This window comes from Malaclemys terrapin, chromosome 14 (genome assembly GCF_027887155.1).
Source record: "Malaclemys terrapin pileata isolate rMalTer1 chromosome 14, rMalTer1.hap1, whole genome shotgun sequence".
NCBI classification, from domain to species: domain Eukaryota; kingdom Metazoa; phylum Chordata; order Testudines; family Emydidae; genus Malaclemys; species Malaclemys terrapin.
The window spans coordinates 20,866,143-20,884,935 of record NC_071518.1 but is presented as its reverse complement, the minus strand read 5'-3'; the positions used below and the strand labels follow the sequence as shown (position 1 = coordinate 20,884,935).

The 18,793-nt window shown below is 42.2% G+C and overlaps 1 protein-coding gene across 1 annotated transcript in view; it reads right to left on the bottom strand.

The window, feature by feature from the left end:
* LOC128849079 (neural-cadherin-like) overlaps positions 1–18,793 on the bottom strand; it is a 117,095-nt gene that overhangs the window by 77,762 nt on the left and 20,540 nt on the right. The window contains exons 2-3 of the mRNA XM_054049454.1: positions 2,917–3,114; positions 2,312–2,537 (exon numbers count right to left, since the gene is read on the bottom strand). Of these exons, the coding sequence (XP_053905429.1) occupies positions 2,312–2,537; positions 2,917–3,114 (424 nt within the window). The remainder of the gene's footprint in view (positions 1–2,311; positions 2,538–2,916; positions 3,115–18,793) is intronic.

Genomic DNA, 18,793 nt, shown 5'->3' with positions numbered 1-18,793 from the left:
CAGCCATTTGTTGCCTGATCCTGCAAGGATCCTAAAGCCTTGTGAAAGAAGATCCTCCAAGCTCCAAGGAAGAGCAGGATCAGGCCCTTGATTTGCATGAAATGGAGAATAAAAACATTCTACCTTTCAATAAAATTATAAATTATTACATTGCAAATACGTTACTAAGGTGGTGGATGTCGTTTGGTTCTAATCCTATAGAAAGTGCAATTGCTCTCTTAGATTGGGACAAATGCTATTTGATAATGTCCAGGCACACCCACTTGTTTTCAGTGCTCCCATTTCAGCATGCAAGAGCTTTAATGCACCAATGTTGGTGTGCAAATGCAATTACATGCCCAGTTATTTGTGTATTAGCTAATTTTGCCTATGCAACATAGGCACAGTGTTTTCTATTCCTTTAAGATACAGGCATTCGGAAGTGGGTCCTTAGGAGTTTCATAATCATTCTCCATGAGCAATATTTATAAAATCTTTTCCAGTTTGGATTTTTGTACCATTCATAGCAAAGAAATCATCCCATGAGGATTTGCAGAGATTAGTACATTTTAGTTTATATGAGTACTTTCTTCCTGCTGCCATACTGCTGACAATGACTTCTTTCAGAAGATCTGATATTGTGGTTGAAATTTTGAGGTATTGCCAAAGGTTGTGATCGGTCATATCTTGTTTGTTTTATTTATTATTTGTATTATGATAGCACCTAGCAGCCCTAATCATGGACCAGGACTCAATTGTGCTAGACCGACCATTGATTAACAGATCCACGTTAATATTAGTACTGTAGGGTTGTACAACAATCTCTGTTAGCACTCCCTGTTAATGTAGAATAATAATTTGCTTTCAGTGGGTGGCATTATTTATGGTCATAGCCTCTAGTGTCATATTATAATCTGATTACACTCAAGATTAATATTTCATTCCCTTGAGATTTTGTTGGGGAACTTGACAAACTGGCTGGCTATCAACCACCCTTAGGTGTGAAAATTGTTTTTAAATGCTGATTAAAAAGTAGTTACAAAGAATCTTATTATTTTTTTAGATTTAGCCTTGTCTGACTCCAAGGGCACCTCTTCACTACCCGCCGGATCGGTGGGTAGCAATCGATCTATTGGGGATCGACTTATCGCGTCTAGTGAAGACACGATAAAATCGATCCCCGATAGCTCTGCCGTCGACTCCGGAAATCCACCGCGGCAAGAGGCGGAAGCGGAGTCTACGGCGGTGCAGCAGCGGTCGACTCGCCGCCGTCCTCACAGCCAGGTAAGTCGACCTAAAATACGCAACTTCAGCTACGCTATTCACGTAGCTGAAGTTGCGTATCTTAGGTCGCCACCCCCTTGTAGTGTAGACCTAGCCCAAGATGGCAGAGATTAAATACCTGGTAGGATTCCACAATTCTTAAAACATAGGGACCAAAAGAGAATATATATCCATCACACTTTTAAAGCAAAAGCACATTATCATCTGATCTCATACATCCTAAATTACTATATTCAGGAAGTCTGTAGCTATATGGGTACTGAAAAAAGTTGACAAAATATGGTAGATAACATGACAAGATTAACAAACATATTACAATACAGACCATGAGCTTTCAGATCAAAGGGCTTCATGGTTTAGCTGTAGGAGGAAACTTTTGCACTACACATTAGAGCAAGTCAGTGAGGTTGAAGAGGAGCAATTGAATGCAGAATTTGTCCCAGTACATAAAACTGAGTTTGCTAGTCCAGTAAAAGGTTTTATTTTATCCTGCGCAAATTATGATGTCAGAATTTTTGGTGATATGTACACTGGCATGATAAGCCATCAGAATGGAAAATCAAATGACCAAGCTTTGTGGTATCTTCATTTTTGCCCAGTAATGAAAGCAGCATTCACAGCCTTTTGCTTTTTCTGATTTTCATGTGAAGAACTTGTCACTTTTCCAAACATCAGCACAGATCCTGAACTGGAAGAATACATAAAGGATATTTTCCCTTCTTGTTTAATGCCTCTAATTTGTCTTTGAGGTCATTTTTAAAAATAGGCACAACCAGTTTCTCCTATTTATTATTACTAACATCCTTTACAAATATGAACATCTCATTCTTCACCGGTACTTTTCCACATAAAACAATGACTACAAAATAAATCAAACTATATCTATCTTAGATACTTCTTTCTCTGGTACATCTAATAGCCAATCATCCCATATCTTTTTGTAAACTGCAAATAATGTGAAGGCTTCTGGGTGATATCATCAAGGTTAAGCTATAGTCTGTGCTATAACACCAGCTATTAACTAGTACAACTTTTAACTGGTACTTACGATTTTCCCTGGAGCGTGTTTTCAGGAACATAAACAATATATGATATGTTGGTAAATTGTGGTGGTCGAAGCCCCGCAATCACAGAAACAGAAGCAGGAGACCCTTTATTACCAAGTTTATCCGCTGCTAACGCAGTCATTAGGTATTCCCTGTCCTTCACTAGTGGCAAACCTGTTGTTTTAATCCAACCACTGTCCTTCTCGACCTCAAATCTGTCTTCTCCACCTAAGTAGAAATATAAACCCAGAGACTGTTGTCAGGAAAATTTTTACTGGAGTAAAATTGAGAGAATAACTCCCACTAGAAACTCCCATATGGAAAAACATGCCCGGCTACCCCAGAGAAACCAATTCATCACTGGGGATGGGCAGTGCTGCCACAGTCCTCTGCTAAAGGTGGCCAGTTTTAAAATATTGCTAGAGTTTCCTGAGAACCCCTCCAGTAGATGAGAGGTTATCAGTGAGTCTGCACTTCAAGCGGACTTTGTGCTACAGGAGATCCACAGGATGAGTTCTGTCAGAAGGACCTGGGGGTGGAGGGGAAGAAGCCACGGTAGTGATTCTGTGTATGTGTATGCGCATATGTACATATACTTTTAATTTACCTTCCAAGAGAAAATATTCTACAGCTCCGTGGACCCCTTCGTCGTCATCCACAGCAAGAAGCTTATACACTTTAGTACCTGCTGCAGCTTTAGGAGATACCACGGCCAAGAATGGGAAAGGATCCATGGCCCATTCAGGTGCATTGTCATTCACATCTGTCACAGTAAGTTCTAAACGCAGCAAGTACCATTCCTTTCCTGATGGTTAACAGAAAAACAAAGGATTAGTTAGCACGCTAACTATAAGCACTGAAAATATCTGGGATATAGTATTATTCCTAAATATCGTTCCGATGGGATCCAGTTTAATAGAAAAAAATACTTTTGTAGGCCCCAATCTGCAACTGACAGCATGCAGATGGACTCCTGTACCTGTGAGGAGAGCCACTGACTTCAATGGGGCTCCAACAGGACACAACAGTCAGTTCAAATGCTGTCAACTGCAGGATCAGGTTCATTAAATTCTGTCAATACTACTTATTAGAACTGGTCAAAATTTTTGACTTTTCTAAGAAAATTTTTTGTAAAAAATTTTCAAGAAACGTTTTCTCTCATTTTCATTTACAGGGTGATTGGAAATTTTCAAAAATTTGAAATGTCTACAAAAATTTCTCTGCATTTTTGATCAGCTTTACTATCCTGATTGATTTTATCAGTTTACAACTTCAGTGAAAGACTAATCAGGTTTTTAATCTTTTATGACAATCAAATTGATTGTTTCAAAACCAAAAATGGAACCCTTTTATTCGTCTATAATCCATAGAGAGAAGATAGATCATTAACAAGTTGGTATGCACTAGCTATACCTCTGTCACCATTTACCCAGCCAATGAAAGCATTAGAGCTCTTGAAATAGTGAATCACATCAGCACTCAGACTGTCAGAAAAGAGTGACAAAAAAAAGGGAAATATTTTCCCGATATGAGAAACTGTTCTTAACTTTTCAGTGCCTGAAATAGGGGTAAGGACTCAAAAGTAAAGGTTAGAGATGACAAAATGGGAAAAATACTCTCTGTGAAAAATTCTTTTGAATACTAAGTGGTAGCGCTAGAATCCCAGTTCAAAGGAAGGCAGAGCAGAACTCCTCCACTAATTATTGATAAACAGCTGAATAAATCCATACATTCTTGTAACTTATAAATACTTGCCCCAGATATTTCTATTCCTAAATGTTTCCTTATTATTGTTACCAATAGCAACCACCTCCATATAGAAATATACATTACAACTCTTAACCATCTTCAGATATTCAAAGTTTACACTAAGCGGTGTTAAATAGAGCTTCTTTCTTCTCAGGAGATTGTAAATCCACTTCTTGGAATGACTGATGACTAGATGTACCCAGATCTTGAAAAAAATGTGGCCAGCACTACCAGACTGAGGAGTATTACTACTTGCCAGGCTGAAATACACCAGCATCAAGTGCAATACCACTTTATATCCTCCTCCCCGTCCTACTCTGTCTACCTTTGTCTGGGGACCCCCACTGCTTGGGCCTAAAGTCTTTGGTCTCGCAGCAGCTGAACTTTGTGCCCCAATAAATCAATGAATGCTGGGTCTTCACTCCACCAAAGAAATAATTCTGTGTCGCCCACAGTATATTAATGGTGGACCAACCCATCTCCATATAAAATAATTTATGCAGGACCCTCTTCCACAGTGAATTAATGGTGGGAAGCCACTTAACCCCAATACATTTGTCTAGTTCCACACACGCAGCCCTTTTCAGGGGTGGCTAGATATGAGATCTCCCTCCTCCAGGGACATACCTGAGCCCACCAAAAAAATGGAACAGTGGACTAAGGAGCAAGGAGATCCCAACCAGCCTGAAGACTATCAGCAGTTATCCCTATGCCTGCCATTCTAGCAAACAGGAGGCGGGACAAGGGGAGGTTCCCAGATCACACTATCCATCTAAACAAAGGGCTCCAGTTGAAGAGGGAAATCCTTCTACAACCTGCCACCAAAAGGTTTTTTTGTGTGGCCACACTTGACCCCAGCAAAGAGCTTTGTATTGGGGGGCCTCTGCCACCCCTATCCCAGAAGAGCCCAATGATAGACTGGATAAACAGTTCTCTGCTGATGTGACACAGTAGCATCGGTGGGGACTAGGGTTGACAACTGTCTAATCACACAAACCCAAACACACTTGCCCTGCACCTGTCCCCTGCCCCAGAGACCCCCCAACCCTGCCCCGCTCACTCCATCCCCCCTCCCTCTGTTGCTCGCTCTCCCCCACTCTCACTCACTTTCACTGGGCTGGGGCAGGGAGTTGGGCTGCAGGAGGGGGTTCAGGCTCTGGGCTGGGGCCAAGGGGTTTGGAGTGTGGGAGGGAGCTCTGGGCTGAGCCTGGGGCAGGGGGGTTGGGGTACAGGAGGGGGTGCAGACTCCGGGAAGGGGCTCAGGGCTGAGGCAGGGGATTGCGGTGTGGGCTCTGGGAAGGAATTTGGATGCAGGAGGTGGCTCTGGGATGGGGCGGGGCATTGGAGTGCAGGAGGGGGTGCAGGCTCTGGGAGGGAGTTTGGGTGTGGGAGGGGGCTCAGGGCTGGGGCAGGGGATTGGGACACAGTAGGGGGTGAGGGGTGCCGGCTCCGTCCAGGCGGCACGTACTTCGGGGGGCTCCTGGGCATCATCACAGTCTACCTTGGCCCCGTGCCACTCCCGGAAGCAGCCGGTACATCCCTGCAGCCCCTGGGGAGGGGGGGAGGCAGCAAGGGGCTCCATGTGCTGCCCCTGCCTGCAGGCACTGCACCCACAGCTATCATTGGCCGCAGTTCCCAGCCAATGGGAGCTGCTGAGTCAGTGCTTGGGGTGGGGGCAGTGCGCTGAGCCCCCCCCCGACCTGCAAGCACATGCCAGCCACTTCTGGGAGTGGCACAGAGCCCCACTGGGTTTTTAGAGGCCTAAAATCTCCCAGTTTGGCTTCAGTAGCCTCTGGGAGATAGGGCATGATTCCGGAAGACTCCCAGCAAAACCGTGAGGGTTGGCAACCCTAGTGGGGCCCTCTACACACAAACAGCTCTCAGCTAGGATGGCTGCCCCACCCCCATCCAGGGGCCTCCTGATCTAAGGGATGAAGGAAATAGCTCTTCTCCCATGGCACCCTACTCCCAAGAGTAGCAGCCACCATTACAGCAGTGGCCTGTACCCGTCCTCCTCTCCCTGGCCACGAGCAGCTGCTCCTATCCTACTTGGATGATCAGGAGAATGGAGGACCTTTCTCATGAGAGGAGGCTGGAAGAATTTGGCTTGTTTAATCTCACAAAAAGAAGGCTGAGAGGGGATATGATTGCTCTCTATAAATACATTAGGGGGTAAATACCAGAGAGGGTGAAAAGCTGTTTAAACTATAGGACAGTGTTGGCACAAGAACAAATGGATAAATACAAATTCAGACTTGAAATTAGAAGAAGGTTTCTAACTAACACAGGGGTTAGGTTCTGGAACAGTCTCCCAATAGGAAGTTGTGGGAGCAAATAACTCCATTAGTTTTGAGAGAGCTGGACAGATTTCTCAGTGCTACAATATGATGGGGCTGCTCGTGATGGTAAGAGGCAGGACTCAACAGCGCTGGGGCTCACTTCTGGTTTATACTTGGGCTGTCGATTAATTGCAGTTAACTCAAGTAATTAACTCAAAAAAATTAATCACAATTAATCACGGTTTAATCGCACTGTTAAACAATAGAATACCAACTGAAATTTATTAAATATTTTGGGTTTTTCTACATTTTGATATATAATGATTTCAATTACACCACAGAATACAAAGTGTACAGTGCTCACTTTATATTATTTTTATTACAAATATTCGCACTGTAAAAATGATAAAGAAATAGTATTTTTCAGTTCAACTCAGTACTTACTGTAGCGCAAACTCTTTATCATGAAAGCGCAACTTACAAATGTCGTTTTTTTGTTACAAAACTGCACTCAAAAACCAAACAATGTAAAACTTTAGCGCCTACAAGTCCACTCAGTCCTACATCTTGTGCAGCCAATCGCTCAGAGAAACAAGTTTGTTTACATTTACGGGAGATAATGCTGCCCACTTCTTATTTACAATGTCACCTGAAAATGAGACCAGATGTTCGCATGGCACTTTTTTAGCTGGTATTTCAAGGTATTTACGTGCCAAATATGCTAAACATTTGTATGCCTCTTCATGCTTTGGCCACCAGTCCAGAGGACATGCTTCCATGCTGATGATGCTTGTTAAAAAAATAATGCGTTAATTAAATTTGTGACTGAACTCCTTGGGGGAAAATTGTATGTCTCCTGCTCTGTGTTTTACCTGCATTGTGCCATATATTTCATATTATAGCAGTCTTGGATGATGACCCAGCATGTTCTTTGTTTTAAGAACACTTTCATTGCAGATATGACAAAACCCAAAGGAGATACCAATGTGAGATTTCTAAAAATAGCTATAGCACTTGACCCAAAGTTTAAGAATCTGAAGTGCCTTCCAAAATCTGAGACGGACAGGGTGTGGAGCATGCTTTCAGATGTCTTAAAACAGTAACTCTCTGATGCGGAAACTACAGAACCTGAACTACCAAAAAAGAAAATCAGCCTTCTGCTGGTGGCATCTGACTCTGATGATGAAAATGAACATGCATCAGTCCGCACTGCTTTGGATCGTTATCGAGCAGAACCTGTCATCAGCATGGACGCATGTCCTCTGGAATGGTGGTTGAAGCATGAAGGGACAGATGAATCTTTAGCGCATCTCGCACATAAATATCTTGCGACACCTGCTACAATAGTGCCATGCGAATGCCTGCTCTCACTTTCAGGTGACATTGTAAACAATAAGCAGGCAGCATTATCTCCTGCAAATGTAAACAAACTTTGTCTGAGTGATTGGCTGATCAAGAAGTAGGACTGAGTGGACTTGCAGGCTCTAAAATTTTACACTGTTTTATTTTTAATGCAATTTTTTTTTACCTAATTCTACATTTGTAAGTTCAACTTTCATTATAAAGAGATTGCACTACAGTACTTGTATTAGGTGAATTTAAAAATACTATCTATTTTGTTTTTTTACAATGCAAATATTTGTAACCAAAAATAAATATAAAGTGAGCACTGTACACTTTGTATTCTGTTTTGTAATTGAAATCAATATATTTGAAAATGTAGAAAACATGCAAAAATATTTAAATAAATGGTATTCTATTATTAACAGTCCGATTAATTGCACAATTAATTGTGATTAATTTTTTTAATCGCGTTACATCCCTAGTTTATATCTTATGTTCCAATAGCTCATGCTTCAGATGGCTACTGGCAGATGTCGAGAAGAGATTTTTTTCTCCCAATGCATTCTGGGAAGTTTTTTTCTCTCTTTCCTCTGATGTATCAAGGATGGCCACAGCTGGAGTTCGGACAGTGGACATGGAGGAACAGGACTCTGAGGTGACACCGTGCACTCTCTTTCTCAGGTGCATGGCTAGCTGGTTCTTGCTCCCATGCTTAGGGTCTAACTAATCACCACATGTGGGGTTCAGAAGTAATCCCCCCCGAGGTCAGACTGGCAGTGACCTTGAGGTTTTTTTGCCTTCCTCTCCAGCATGTGAGTCCAGTTGATTTGTCAGGATCATCTGGGTATAAGTCACTTAAAATTTTCCCTGCCACTGCAGAGGCCTCGAGCACTGGTATACCTTGGTCCCTCCTATTCTCTGCCTATGTACATAACAGTCTAGTCTCCTCTTGGTCTCATTTACTTTGGTCTTATTTCAGTTGCTGGGTTTAGTGTGCGGGGACTGGGTGGTGTTGATGGCCTGTGATATACAGGAGGTCAGACTAGACGATCAAGGGATTCCTTCTGGCCGTAAACTCTATGACATACTCCTACAAAACTATTTATGGCACACTCATTAACATATCATGGCTTACTGAATCAGTTCACACTCAGTTGCCGTTTGGAAGGTTATCTTCACAATCAGGATGGTTAGAAATACATATTTTTAATAAACTCTTATTTTCTGTGAAGTTGATAGAACTTGCCCAGAAATTATTCCTGTTTGTCCTGGGTGGGTAGATTCACCAAGCCCTGCTTGTATCAAATAATAAGAAGTATTTTACAGTCACACATTTATTAACAGGAGTGTTCCCTTTAGCTAAACTAATAGAACTATTCTTTAGCTGTTTTGCAAGAGATTAACGCTGAGTTTTTGATCTAGTTTCAGACCCTTTATCTTCCGGTTCTTTTCTGAATTCTCAGATGCTAGTAAACACAGAAGCTATGGGCCCAATCAAAAGTTCATAGTGTCTAACAGAATCACTACAGTGAAGAAATGTAGGAGGAAGTATATGTTGTCAGAGCAATATGCATAGCAAACACGGGTTATATTTATAGGGGTATTGTTATTAAATTAAATGCCAATTACTCTGATTGGCTACAAACTACTACCACGTTTCATAAATAAACCAGCAAAGAATCCAGGTTGCTTTACAGATATGCAAATTACTTTTTAGGAATGCTGTGTCTGCTGCGATCTCTTCATGTTGACCTCTAAGCATATCTAACTCGGACATGAGATGCAGTAAGGATAGACAGTAGATCAGCCAACAAAAGCAGAACAAGATATAGGGTCCAAATTTTCCTTTCACTTACACTGGTTCAAATCTGGAGTAACTCTACTAAAGTTATTGGGCTCTACTAATGTAAATGAAAGGAACATCAGGTCTATTTTCTCCCACAATACATTAACTCCTAGTATTGAGAGACTATACCTCAGAGATAAAAGTTATATATTCATATATGCAGAGCAAGGCATGAACCCAAAGCAGAGCACAGCATACATCTAAAAATGGTCTGTTAATATTTTATCTGATAATATCAGAATATTTTTCTGCAATTTTTTTTAAATTTAAATTTAGCTTTGCAAGAAATGGGTCAACATCCCCATAAACCATTAGGGGCACCTTTAAAAGTATTTTACTAAGTAAACCTAAAATAACCATCAATCAAGTCTGAACTAAGTATTTAGTGCTCTAAATATAAAGTGTTGCCAAATTCTCTAATCTTATAAACAGTGTTCTCTCACTGAGGCAGATTATCATCCCAGCAATGTCTGCCACTTCAGTTAGGACAACAGAATTCATTCTCTCTCCCCCTCTCTGTCGGCCGCAATGTTACATCCCACTCCAAAAAATACAGAGTTTCTGACTCTGCAATAAATGGCTTTTGTCTGAATTATGCATTTTATTGATATTATCCCTTCATTTACTCAGCAGTATTAATACATCTTGCACATCATATATTAAAGCCTGTTGCAAACTTTTCAGAGCTTTTCATAATTAGTAAACTCTATCTGATGGCAAGTGGCATATTTAGCACACCCTATCATAATCTGAATCTATAAACAACCAGTAAGTAGATTGTAGGAAAGAAAATTCCTCGGTGCTGTGATTAACAATGTCAAATTTAAGTTAATAGCTTCCAGAGTCTTAACCCACCATGACCTTTGAGTACTTTCTGTCCTTTCCAAGAGAACTCCCTCTATATAAAAATAAGTGTTCTGTTGCTGGGTCTCACAGAACGTAGTGGGACAAGTTCTTCTCTCAGTTAAACCTATAAAACCAAACTGGGTTTTAGAAGTGTAACTGAGGACAAAGAGTTTTCTTTCCAAAGAGAAATGAAAATTGAGATGAAGAAAACTTGTTAATTCTGTTCACAGTTCTTTATTGTCATCCCCTCTATTTACAAAGACAGATGACAGAAGGGTTCAGATTCCTGACAGAAAACTAATTTGTCTCTTTTATTGTCTATATTATGCACCTATATTCACATTTTAGCTGAAAAATAAATCTCAGTTATCATATATGAAACGGATATTAAATTACTTATGGAGCCAAAGCTCCCAACTATGCAAGATATACCCCAAATTAAATCAGTTAATGGTACACACAAAAATGTGAAACTCAAGTTTAGGTGAGAATACTATAGCCTAACCATAACAACCTTAGCTGAGAGCCTGGATGGATTACTGACCAGCGTTGAAAATTCTGTGGAGAGAATCACAGAATCCTCTTTTGGATTGGAGCCAGTGTTGAGGCACATACCACAAGAAGCATCCAGAAGGAGTGCAAGGGAAAGTATTCAGAGAGTAAGAAGTAAAAGGGAAATAAGCGTGGATAATATTATTTCCCATGCCCCCAGTGGTTAAATGGAACTGATGGGTTTCAAAGAGGAGAATGTTTGAGAAGTGAACACAGAGTGTTGCACAGAGTGATAGAGTCCAAAAGTTCCAAGGCAACCAGTCAGAGAGATCTTGGGGAAAAGGGGAAGATGCAGCTTGTGTGTTCAGCTGTGACAAAGAGTTAACGGGGGCCCACAATACTCAGGGGGATTCACTGGATAAACAGTTCTGAGTAAGGGTGATAAAATAGGATTAGAGTGTGCTAGCATAGCTCAAAAATCCTCACCAAAAGGCTGCCAAGGCAGATAAGCACCATCCATGTTTGGTAAGCTCCGGCATCAGACTTCACCAGACAGTTGGAATCACTTGCTTGTCAGAACAGGTCAGAAGTCTTTCCCACCTCCTGTAAGCTCTCACGAGTTTTTAAGTACTCCATCCTCGGCTTAGTTTGCTCAGGCAGACTGCGGGCTCAAAATAGCAGTCACTAAATTAGAGGCTGGGTTAAGACCCTTTGAAAATCTGGATCTGGAATGGCAAGATCTAGTTTAGATTGCCATCTTGTTAACCTTGTTCAGGGAGTACAGGTTATTGGTTTATCACCAGTCTCTCTCTCTCTGGGCTCTGGAAAACAAATGCCCTATATTGTGACTTGTTAACCCTATATATTCCAAGTTCTTTTCACTGCAGATGGATTTCTGGTTCTTACCACACGTGCTTGTCAACTCAATTAAAAAAAAAACGCTGAAAGATGCCAACTCTCTTCACCAGACAGGAAGAAACAAACACAGGTACAAATTCCCCTCCTATCTATCAGTCACTGATTATCAGCTCTTTGAATATTGATGTACAGTACTTGGTATATATTTTCTGCAGAGAAATATATTTCAGCATCAAAAGAAGCTGCAGAAATCTAGATTAGGACTGACATCAGCCCTAGCAAACCCTATTAATCAGAAAGTAGGAAGCCTCAGAAACTTTCCTCCAGGTACTTGAGAAGATATTAAATAGCCTCTGAGCTATTAAAAACACAAAATCAAAGCTTTCAGCGATATCTTGGCAACCTCTGAAGTATTTGAATACCTCAGAAACTTTGATGGGATAATCAATCAGCTTTTTTGCCACCCCAAACGGCAAAGCAGAAAAAAAAAATAATAAAGCCGCGATCGGTGGCAGCTCTACTTCGCCGCTTCATTCTTCGGCGGTAATTCGGCAGCGGGTCCTTCCCTCCGACAGGGATGGACGGACCGGCCGCCAAACTGCCTAAGACCCGGATGTGCCACCCCTTTCCATTGGCCGCCCCAAGCACCTGCTTCCTTCGCTGGTGCCTGGAGCCAGCCCTGTAATCCATATAAACCACAATGCAGACAAGTCAAGAGACGCGTCCATGCACTGACATAAAATGTCTTTCTTGACCAATGTATCAGCTGCATATGACCCTGTAAGACCCTTTGATTAACTTAATCTTCCTATATCAACCAAGGACACCCTGGTTCAGCATGCAAAAGTACCAAATATGCCCTCATAATTTGACATGATTTGACTTTGAGATGAATGTGGGTGTCAGACAATCAAGATAATGAGAATACTACCACCACGAAAGTTTTGCCTTCACCATGCAGCACCCATTGTAGCAAGAACTGTTGCAGAGATACTGTACAGGATTGCACTTTTCTGCATTGAGACTTACAAATATGACCTGACATTGTAGAAACAATTTCACAGTATCCAGTGAAGCATAATCAGACAAGGATTTGCCAGAGGATAGTGAAAGTGATGAAAAGACTGACATGGACAATAATGTGTAATGCATGTATGTGCGGCAAGACAACACATTAAGAAATTTCCAAGTATATATATGCATGAACTGACTGCAAAAAGCATGTCTGCACATATATTTTAGTGAGTACAGTGACTATTTACAACTAGTTTTATTTTATTCATTGTAATTGTCCTAACTTGGATATATCATAAAAATACAAGACAGATGCCTTAATATCTTAATTTTAACTTACACATATTTACATTCACATATCTTTGTTGTTTTCATGAAGATCACAACTTATATTATAATTGACAGGCCTTCTGATTTGAAACAAAATGGAAGAAATCAAACACTCATTTTCTTACCCAGTGCTTGAGAATACATTATCATTTACAAAACTGATCTTTACTTAAAGATGGTAAAAGGAAATTTTAAGTGAATTATTTCTTTCAATGTTTTGTTTCTTTCAATATTTTGTGTGTGTGTGTGTGTGTGTGTGTGTGTGTGTGTGTGTGAGAGAGAGAGAGAGAGAGAGCGAGAGAAGCAACCAGTTTATATGTGCAATATTTCTTCTGGTTTGCAGAAGAAATAATACATAAAAAATCATCAACTCAAGACAATCTGTTCACATGTTTAGTAACTGGCACTTAGTTTATTCATGTCCAATCATGCAAATATACATATGCGTCACTTTAAGTGAAACACATGTATTTACTGGATTGGAGCCTTATAATAGTTATTTACACACACACACACACACACACACACGTAAACTGTGCTCAAAGAGTGAAAATCATCCCACTACAGAGGTCCTCTGCAAGCAATCTGAATGGGGTTGAATTCCAGCCAAAAAAGTTTCAAACCATTCTACAAAATATTGAGAAAGGAGAAATGATCTCAATATTAAGCATGTCTTACATAGTGGTAAGCATATAGACTTCCAAGCTAGAAGATTTGCAAACACCTAATATAGTAGTACCCACATCCCCAACAAACTGTCTAAATGAAAGAATGTAAAATTAAATAGTTACACACTTCTAGATTATTCATTTCACCGATTTCTACTGTGTAAGTAACAAAAAAAAAAAAAAAACATGAAGGAGAAGACAAAACCAGAAAACACAGCAGAATGAACCTCTAATTTGCAACAGATTCTGCATGGTTAAAGCCAAAAAACAAGGAGTAACATAATTTCACAGAGGTGTATTGATAACAGCATTCCAGTGGAACCTGAGTAATTTAAAAAATGAATATACTTATTTAAAAAGCAACATTATTTTAACACTTCCTAGCCAAAATGACGTAATTGTCCTAAAATACTTTCATTTGACCAGAAATAAAGTTTTTCTTCATTATATATATATTTTTTTCTTCTTCTCCAATTTAAGTTATTAAAAAATAGGTGCTGTGAGCAGGTGATTTTCCCACCTGTGCATGAACAGACCATAAACCCTGTGCAAGATCAAAATTCACCCCTTTCTGGGGAATTGATTTTATGAACAAATGAACAATAAAGTGACAAAATCCAATCCAAGCTTTCTCCTCAGATTAGGCACTCCTAGGGCTCCTAGTTCAGGGCAGCTCAGTCTACCCTTGAGTTTCTCTCTACCTCAGATTCAAAATCCCTCTGTTAAGGCAATGTTCACGCTGAAGCCTGCTTTCTCCCTTTCATTCCCTCCCGCTGGAGTGCCCTCCCTCTAAACTTGATATTGCTGGCAAAAGTTGCAATACTGAAGTTCAACCCCAGTCTCCGGAATAGGTCATTAACCTACCTGATCCAGTGTGGAAACCCTACCACAGACATCTACAATCACTCTTTTTTCATGCCTAGGTCTGCAGCTCAAAACTCCAATTATCACACAAAGGGATTTTATACCCTTTCCTATCTACTTTGAATTCATTCTATGCTTAATCATGCAATGTACTGCGTTGGACAAATTTGTGGTCTCTGCAAATATATTACATGCAAAGAGTTGGATTCTCATCTCTTGAAGAAAAATGCTCTTTAAGCAAAAAATGAAAATGACTTCTCTGGGAAGCACTGCAGGAATTGGCCTTTTAATGGCAGAAGAATTTTTGCCAAAGTAGGCTCTTTGATCCTCCTGGATCTGTATATGTGCAGGTTTCCAGCCCTGCACTCAGGGCCAGCTCCAGGCACCAGCAAAGGAAGCAGGTGCTTGGAGCAGCCAATCAAAAGGGGCAGCACGTCCGGATCTTCAGCGGCAATTCGGCGGTGGGTCCTTCACTCTCTCTCCTCTTTGGCAGCAGCTCAATCAGGTTTTTTTTTTTTTCCCCCTTCGCCTCTTGGGGTGGCTAAAAAGCTGGAGTCGGCCCTGCTGCACTTCTGGTAAATAAAGTCAATTTTTCACCAACACATACTGTATACATTGCCCATGCTACACTGAGTCGCTATGTAAAAGTATTGGTATCTACCATTTGCCTCATTAGAGATAACTGCTCCTTATCAAGTTTCCTAGAATATATATACATATACATTCATACATACAAACACACACACACTGAAAATAACACAGATCTTTCTCAATAACGGTGATTACCAATCACACAGGAAAAAAATACATACTGTATATGTACCAATATAATCCAGCTGTTGGTTTACAGACCTAAAATGCTCCGAGCAGTGTCACAATTTATCCACATGATGTCCCTGAGTACTAGACTTTACATTTGGATCTTTTATTTAGACATATAAAACATATAGCCAGAAAGCTCCCTCTAGGCTACCCATCTGAGGAAGCTTGAGAATACAAGTTATTCCAGTTAAGGTCAGAAATAACTGATGATCAATTATTTGACCCCCAGATCCACTAGTTTCAAGGGTAGTACAGGAAGGATTTATGCATGTTCTTAAATCTGCCCACTTTGGGGGGAAAAAATTCACCTCTTTTGGATGATGCCTTGTATACAAACAGAAGACATGGAGCTCTGCAAATAAATGCTTTTTGGAGAGTGGTAGCGTAATGGCTGATCAAGCAAAGAGTCTACTGTCAGCCTCTCAGCCATATAATGTACCGGTATTCCAAATCTCCAAGTTCATCTATGTAGTTCTAAGGGCAGAACAGGTCCCATAGAGTGTATTTCCTGAGGTTTGTTGGAAGATGTTTAAAAAAAAGTGAAATACTTAACGAAGAATTTAACTTTTCATTCCTGCTGTTGAAGGATTTGTGGTACTTTGTTGTGATACAAACAGGATTAGTATAATAAACTTGATTGTTCTGAGTAAAGAATGGGAATCATTATTTATTATTTTTACTGAGCCAAAATGAGCTAGGCACTTAGTCTTGGGAGCTAGGAAGAGTTAGTAATAAATGGATAAGGACAGAGGCCAAGATTAGTGATTTTGAAACATCTTTTAAAGGGGCCTGATTTTCAGAGTGGGGATGCTCAGCCCTTTCTAAGGCCTTGTCTACACTACGAGAGTAGTTCGATTTTACTTAAATCGAATTTTTGGAATCGATATTGCAAAGTCGAACGTGTGTGTCCACACTAAGGACAGTAATTCGACTTTGTGAGTCCACACTAACGGGGAAAGCGTCGACATTGGAAGTGGTGCACTGTGGTCAGCTATCCCACAGTTCCCGGAGTCCCCGCTGCCCATTGGAATTCTGGGTGGAGCCGCAAATGCCTTCTGGGTAAAAAAAATGTGTCCAGGGTGCTTTTGGGTAACTGTCGTCATCCGTCCATCACTCCCGCCCTCCCTCCCTGAAAGCGCCGGCGGGAAATCAGTTCGCGCACTTTTCTAGTCAGTGACAGCGCGGACGCCACAGCACTGCGAGCATGGAGCCTGCTGCAACCATCACTGCAGTTGTGGCCGCTCTCAACGCCTCGCAACTTATCATACACCTTTCCCTGAGGCAGATGCAGAAAAGTCAGGCGAGGAGGCTACGTCAACGCGGTGATGGCCTGAAGTCTGAGAGTAGCACAGACCTCTCAGAAAGCAGGGGACCCAGCGCCGAGAACATCACGGTGGCAATGGGTCATGTTGATGCCGTGGAAAGGAGATTCTGGGCACGGGAAACAAGCACTGAGTGGTGGGACCGCATAGTGCTGCAGGTCTGGGATGAATCCCAGTGGCTGCGAAACTTTCGCATGCGGAAGGGAACTTTCCTGGAACTTTGTGAGTTGCTGTCCCCTGCCCTGAAGCGCAATGACACCCGGATGCGAGCAGCCCTGACTGTCCAGAAGCGAGTGGCCATAGCCCTGTGGAAGCTTGCAACGCCAGACAGCTACCGGTCAGTCGCGAACCAGTTTGGGGTGGGCAAATCTACCGTGGGGGTTGTTGTGATGCAAGTAGCCAAGGCAATCGTTGATGTACTGCTGCCAAAGGTAGTCACCCTGGGAAACGTGGAGGCGATCATAGATGGCTTCGCAGCGATGGGATTCCCAAACTGCGGTGGGGCCATAGATGGAACTCACATCCCTATCCTGGCACCGGAACACCAGGCCAGCCAGTACATTAACAGAAAGGGCTACTTTTCCATGGTGCTGCAAGCACTGGTGGACCACAGGGGACGTTTTACCAACATCTACGTGGGATGGCCGGGCAAGGTTCATGACGCTCGTGTTTTCAGGAACTCTGGTCTGTTTAGACGGCTGCAGCAAGGTATTTACTTCCCGGACCACAAAATAACTCTTGGGGATGTGGCGATGCCTATAGTCATCCTCGGGGACCCAGCCTACCCGCTAATGCCCTGGCTCATGAAGCCCTATACTGGCGCCCTGGACACTGAAAAAGAACTCTTCAACTACCGGCTGAGCAAGTGCAGAATGGTGGTGGAGTGTGCTTTTGGCCGTCTCAAGGGGAGATGGAGAAGCTTACTGACTCGCTGTGATCTCAGCGAAACCAATATCCCCATTGTTATTGCAGCTTGCTGTGTGCTCCACAATCTCTGTGAGAGCAAGGGGGAGACCTTTATGGCGGGGTGGGAGGTTGAGGAAAATAGCCTGGCTGCTGATTACTCACAGCCAGACAGCCGGGCGATTAGAAGAGACCAGCGGGAAGCGCTGTGCATCCGGAAGGCTTTGAAAGCAAAGTTCCTGAGTGAGCAGGGTAACCTGTGACTTTAAAGTTTGTGTATTGAGAAGCTAAACCTGCCCCCGTTTCTTTACCCAGTTAATGTTGACTATCCTATCCAGTTACATACCCCCTTCACCCCACTTCCAACACACGTTTCAAAATAAAAATAGTTCTACTTTGTTAAAGCACACCGTTTTCTTTAATACTGTATTCGCGGGAATTTTTTAAAACTGGGACGCAGACTGTGGTGCGGAGCGGGTGTACTGTAGTGGCGCGAATGCAGCTTCTAAACTCAAGGATTGACAGGCTCCGCTGCGGTGGGATGGTTGTTTCAACGGAGCCTGTCACCCCTCCTGATAGGGACTGTGTGTATGGGGGGGTCTATGTGACTTTGTGGCAGGGGGAGGACGGTTACAGATCCCCTGCTGTGTGGCTCTGTGATCCTGCCTAAGGACCGCCGCTTAAGATCTGTAACTGCCCTCCCCTGCCACAAAGTCACAGAGCAACCCACCCCCCACCACATAACATGAAAACAACCTCCCAGACTAACCAGGGTAACTAGTCACTGCATCACTGCACTATGTATGTGCCCTGCTGCTGTGCCTGCCCCCGACTATATACCCTGCCAAAGGTGACTGTCCTGTCGAATTACCAACCCCCTATCCCCCCCTCCTCCAAAAGAACATGATGGAAACAGTAGTTAACAGAAACGTATTTTTTATTATCAACCAAACATGGAACTGGGAAAGTGAAACTTGGACGGGGGCTTGTGTCAGGCGGGAAGGAAAGAACTTGTCAAATTTTGGGGAATGAGAGCCTTCTGCTGCTCGAGCTCTCTGCAGGGGTGGAGTGAGAGTTAGCAGGGACTCTGCCGCCTCTCCTTCTGTGCACTTTGGGTGAGGGGAGTATGGGACTTGGTGGCGGGGGA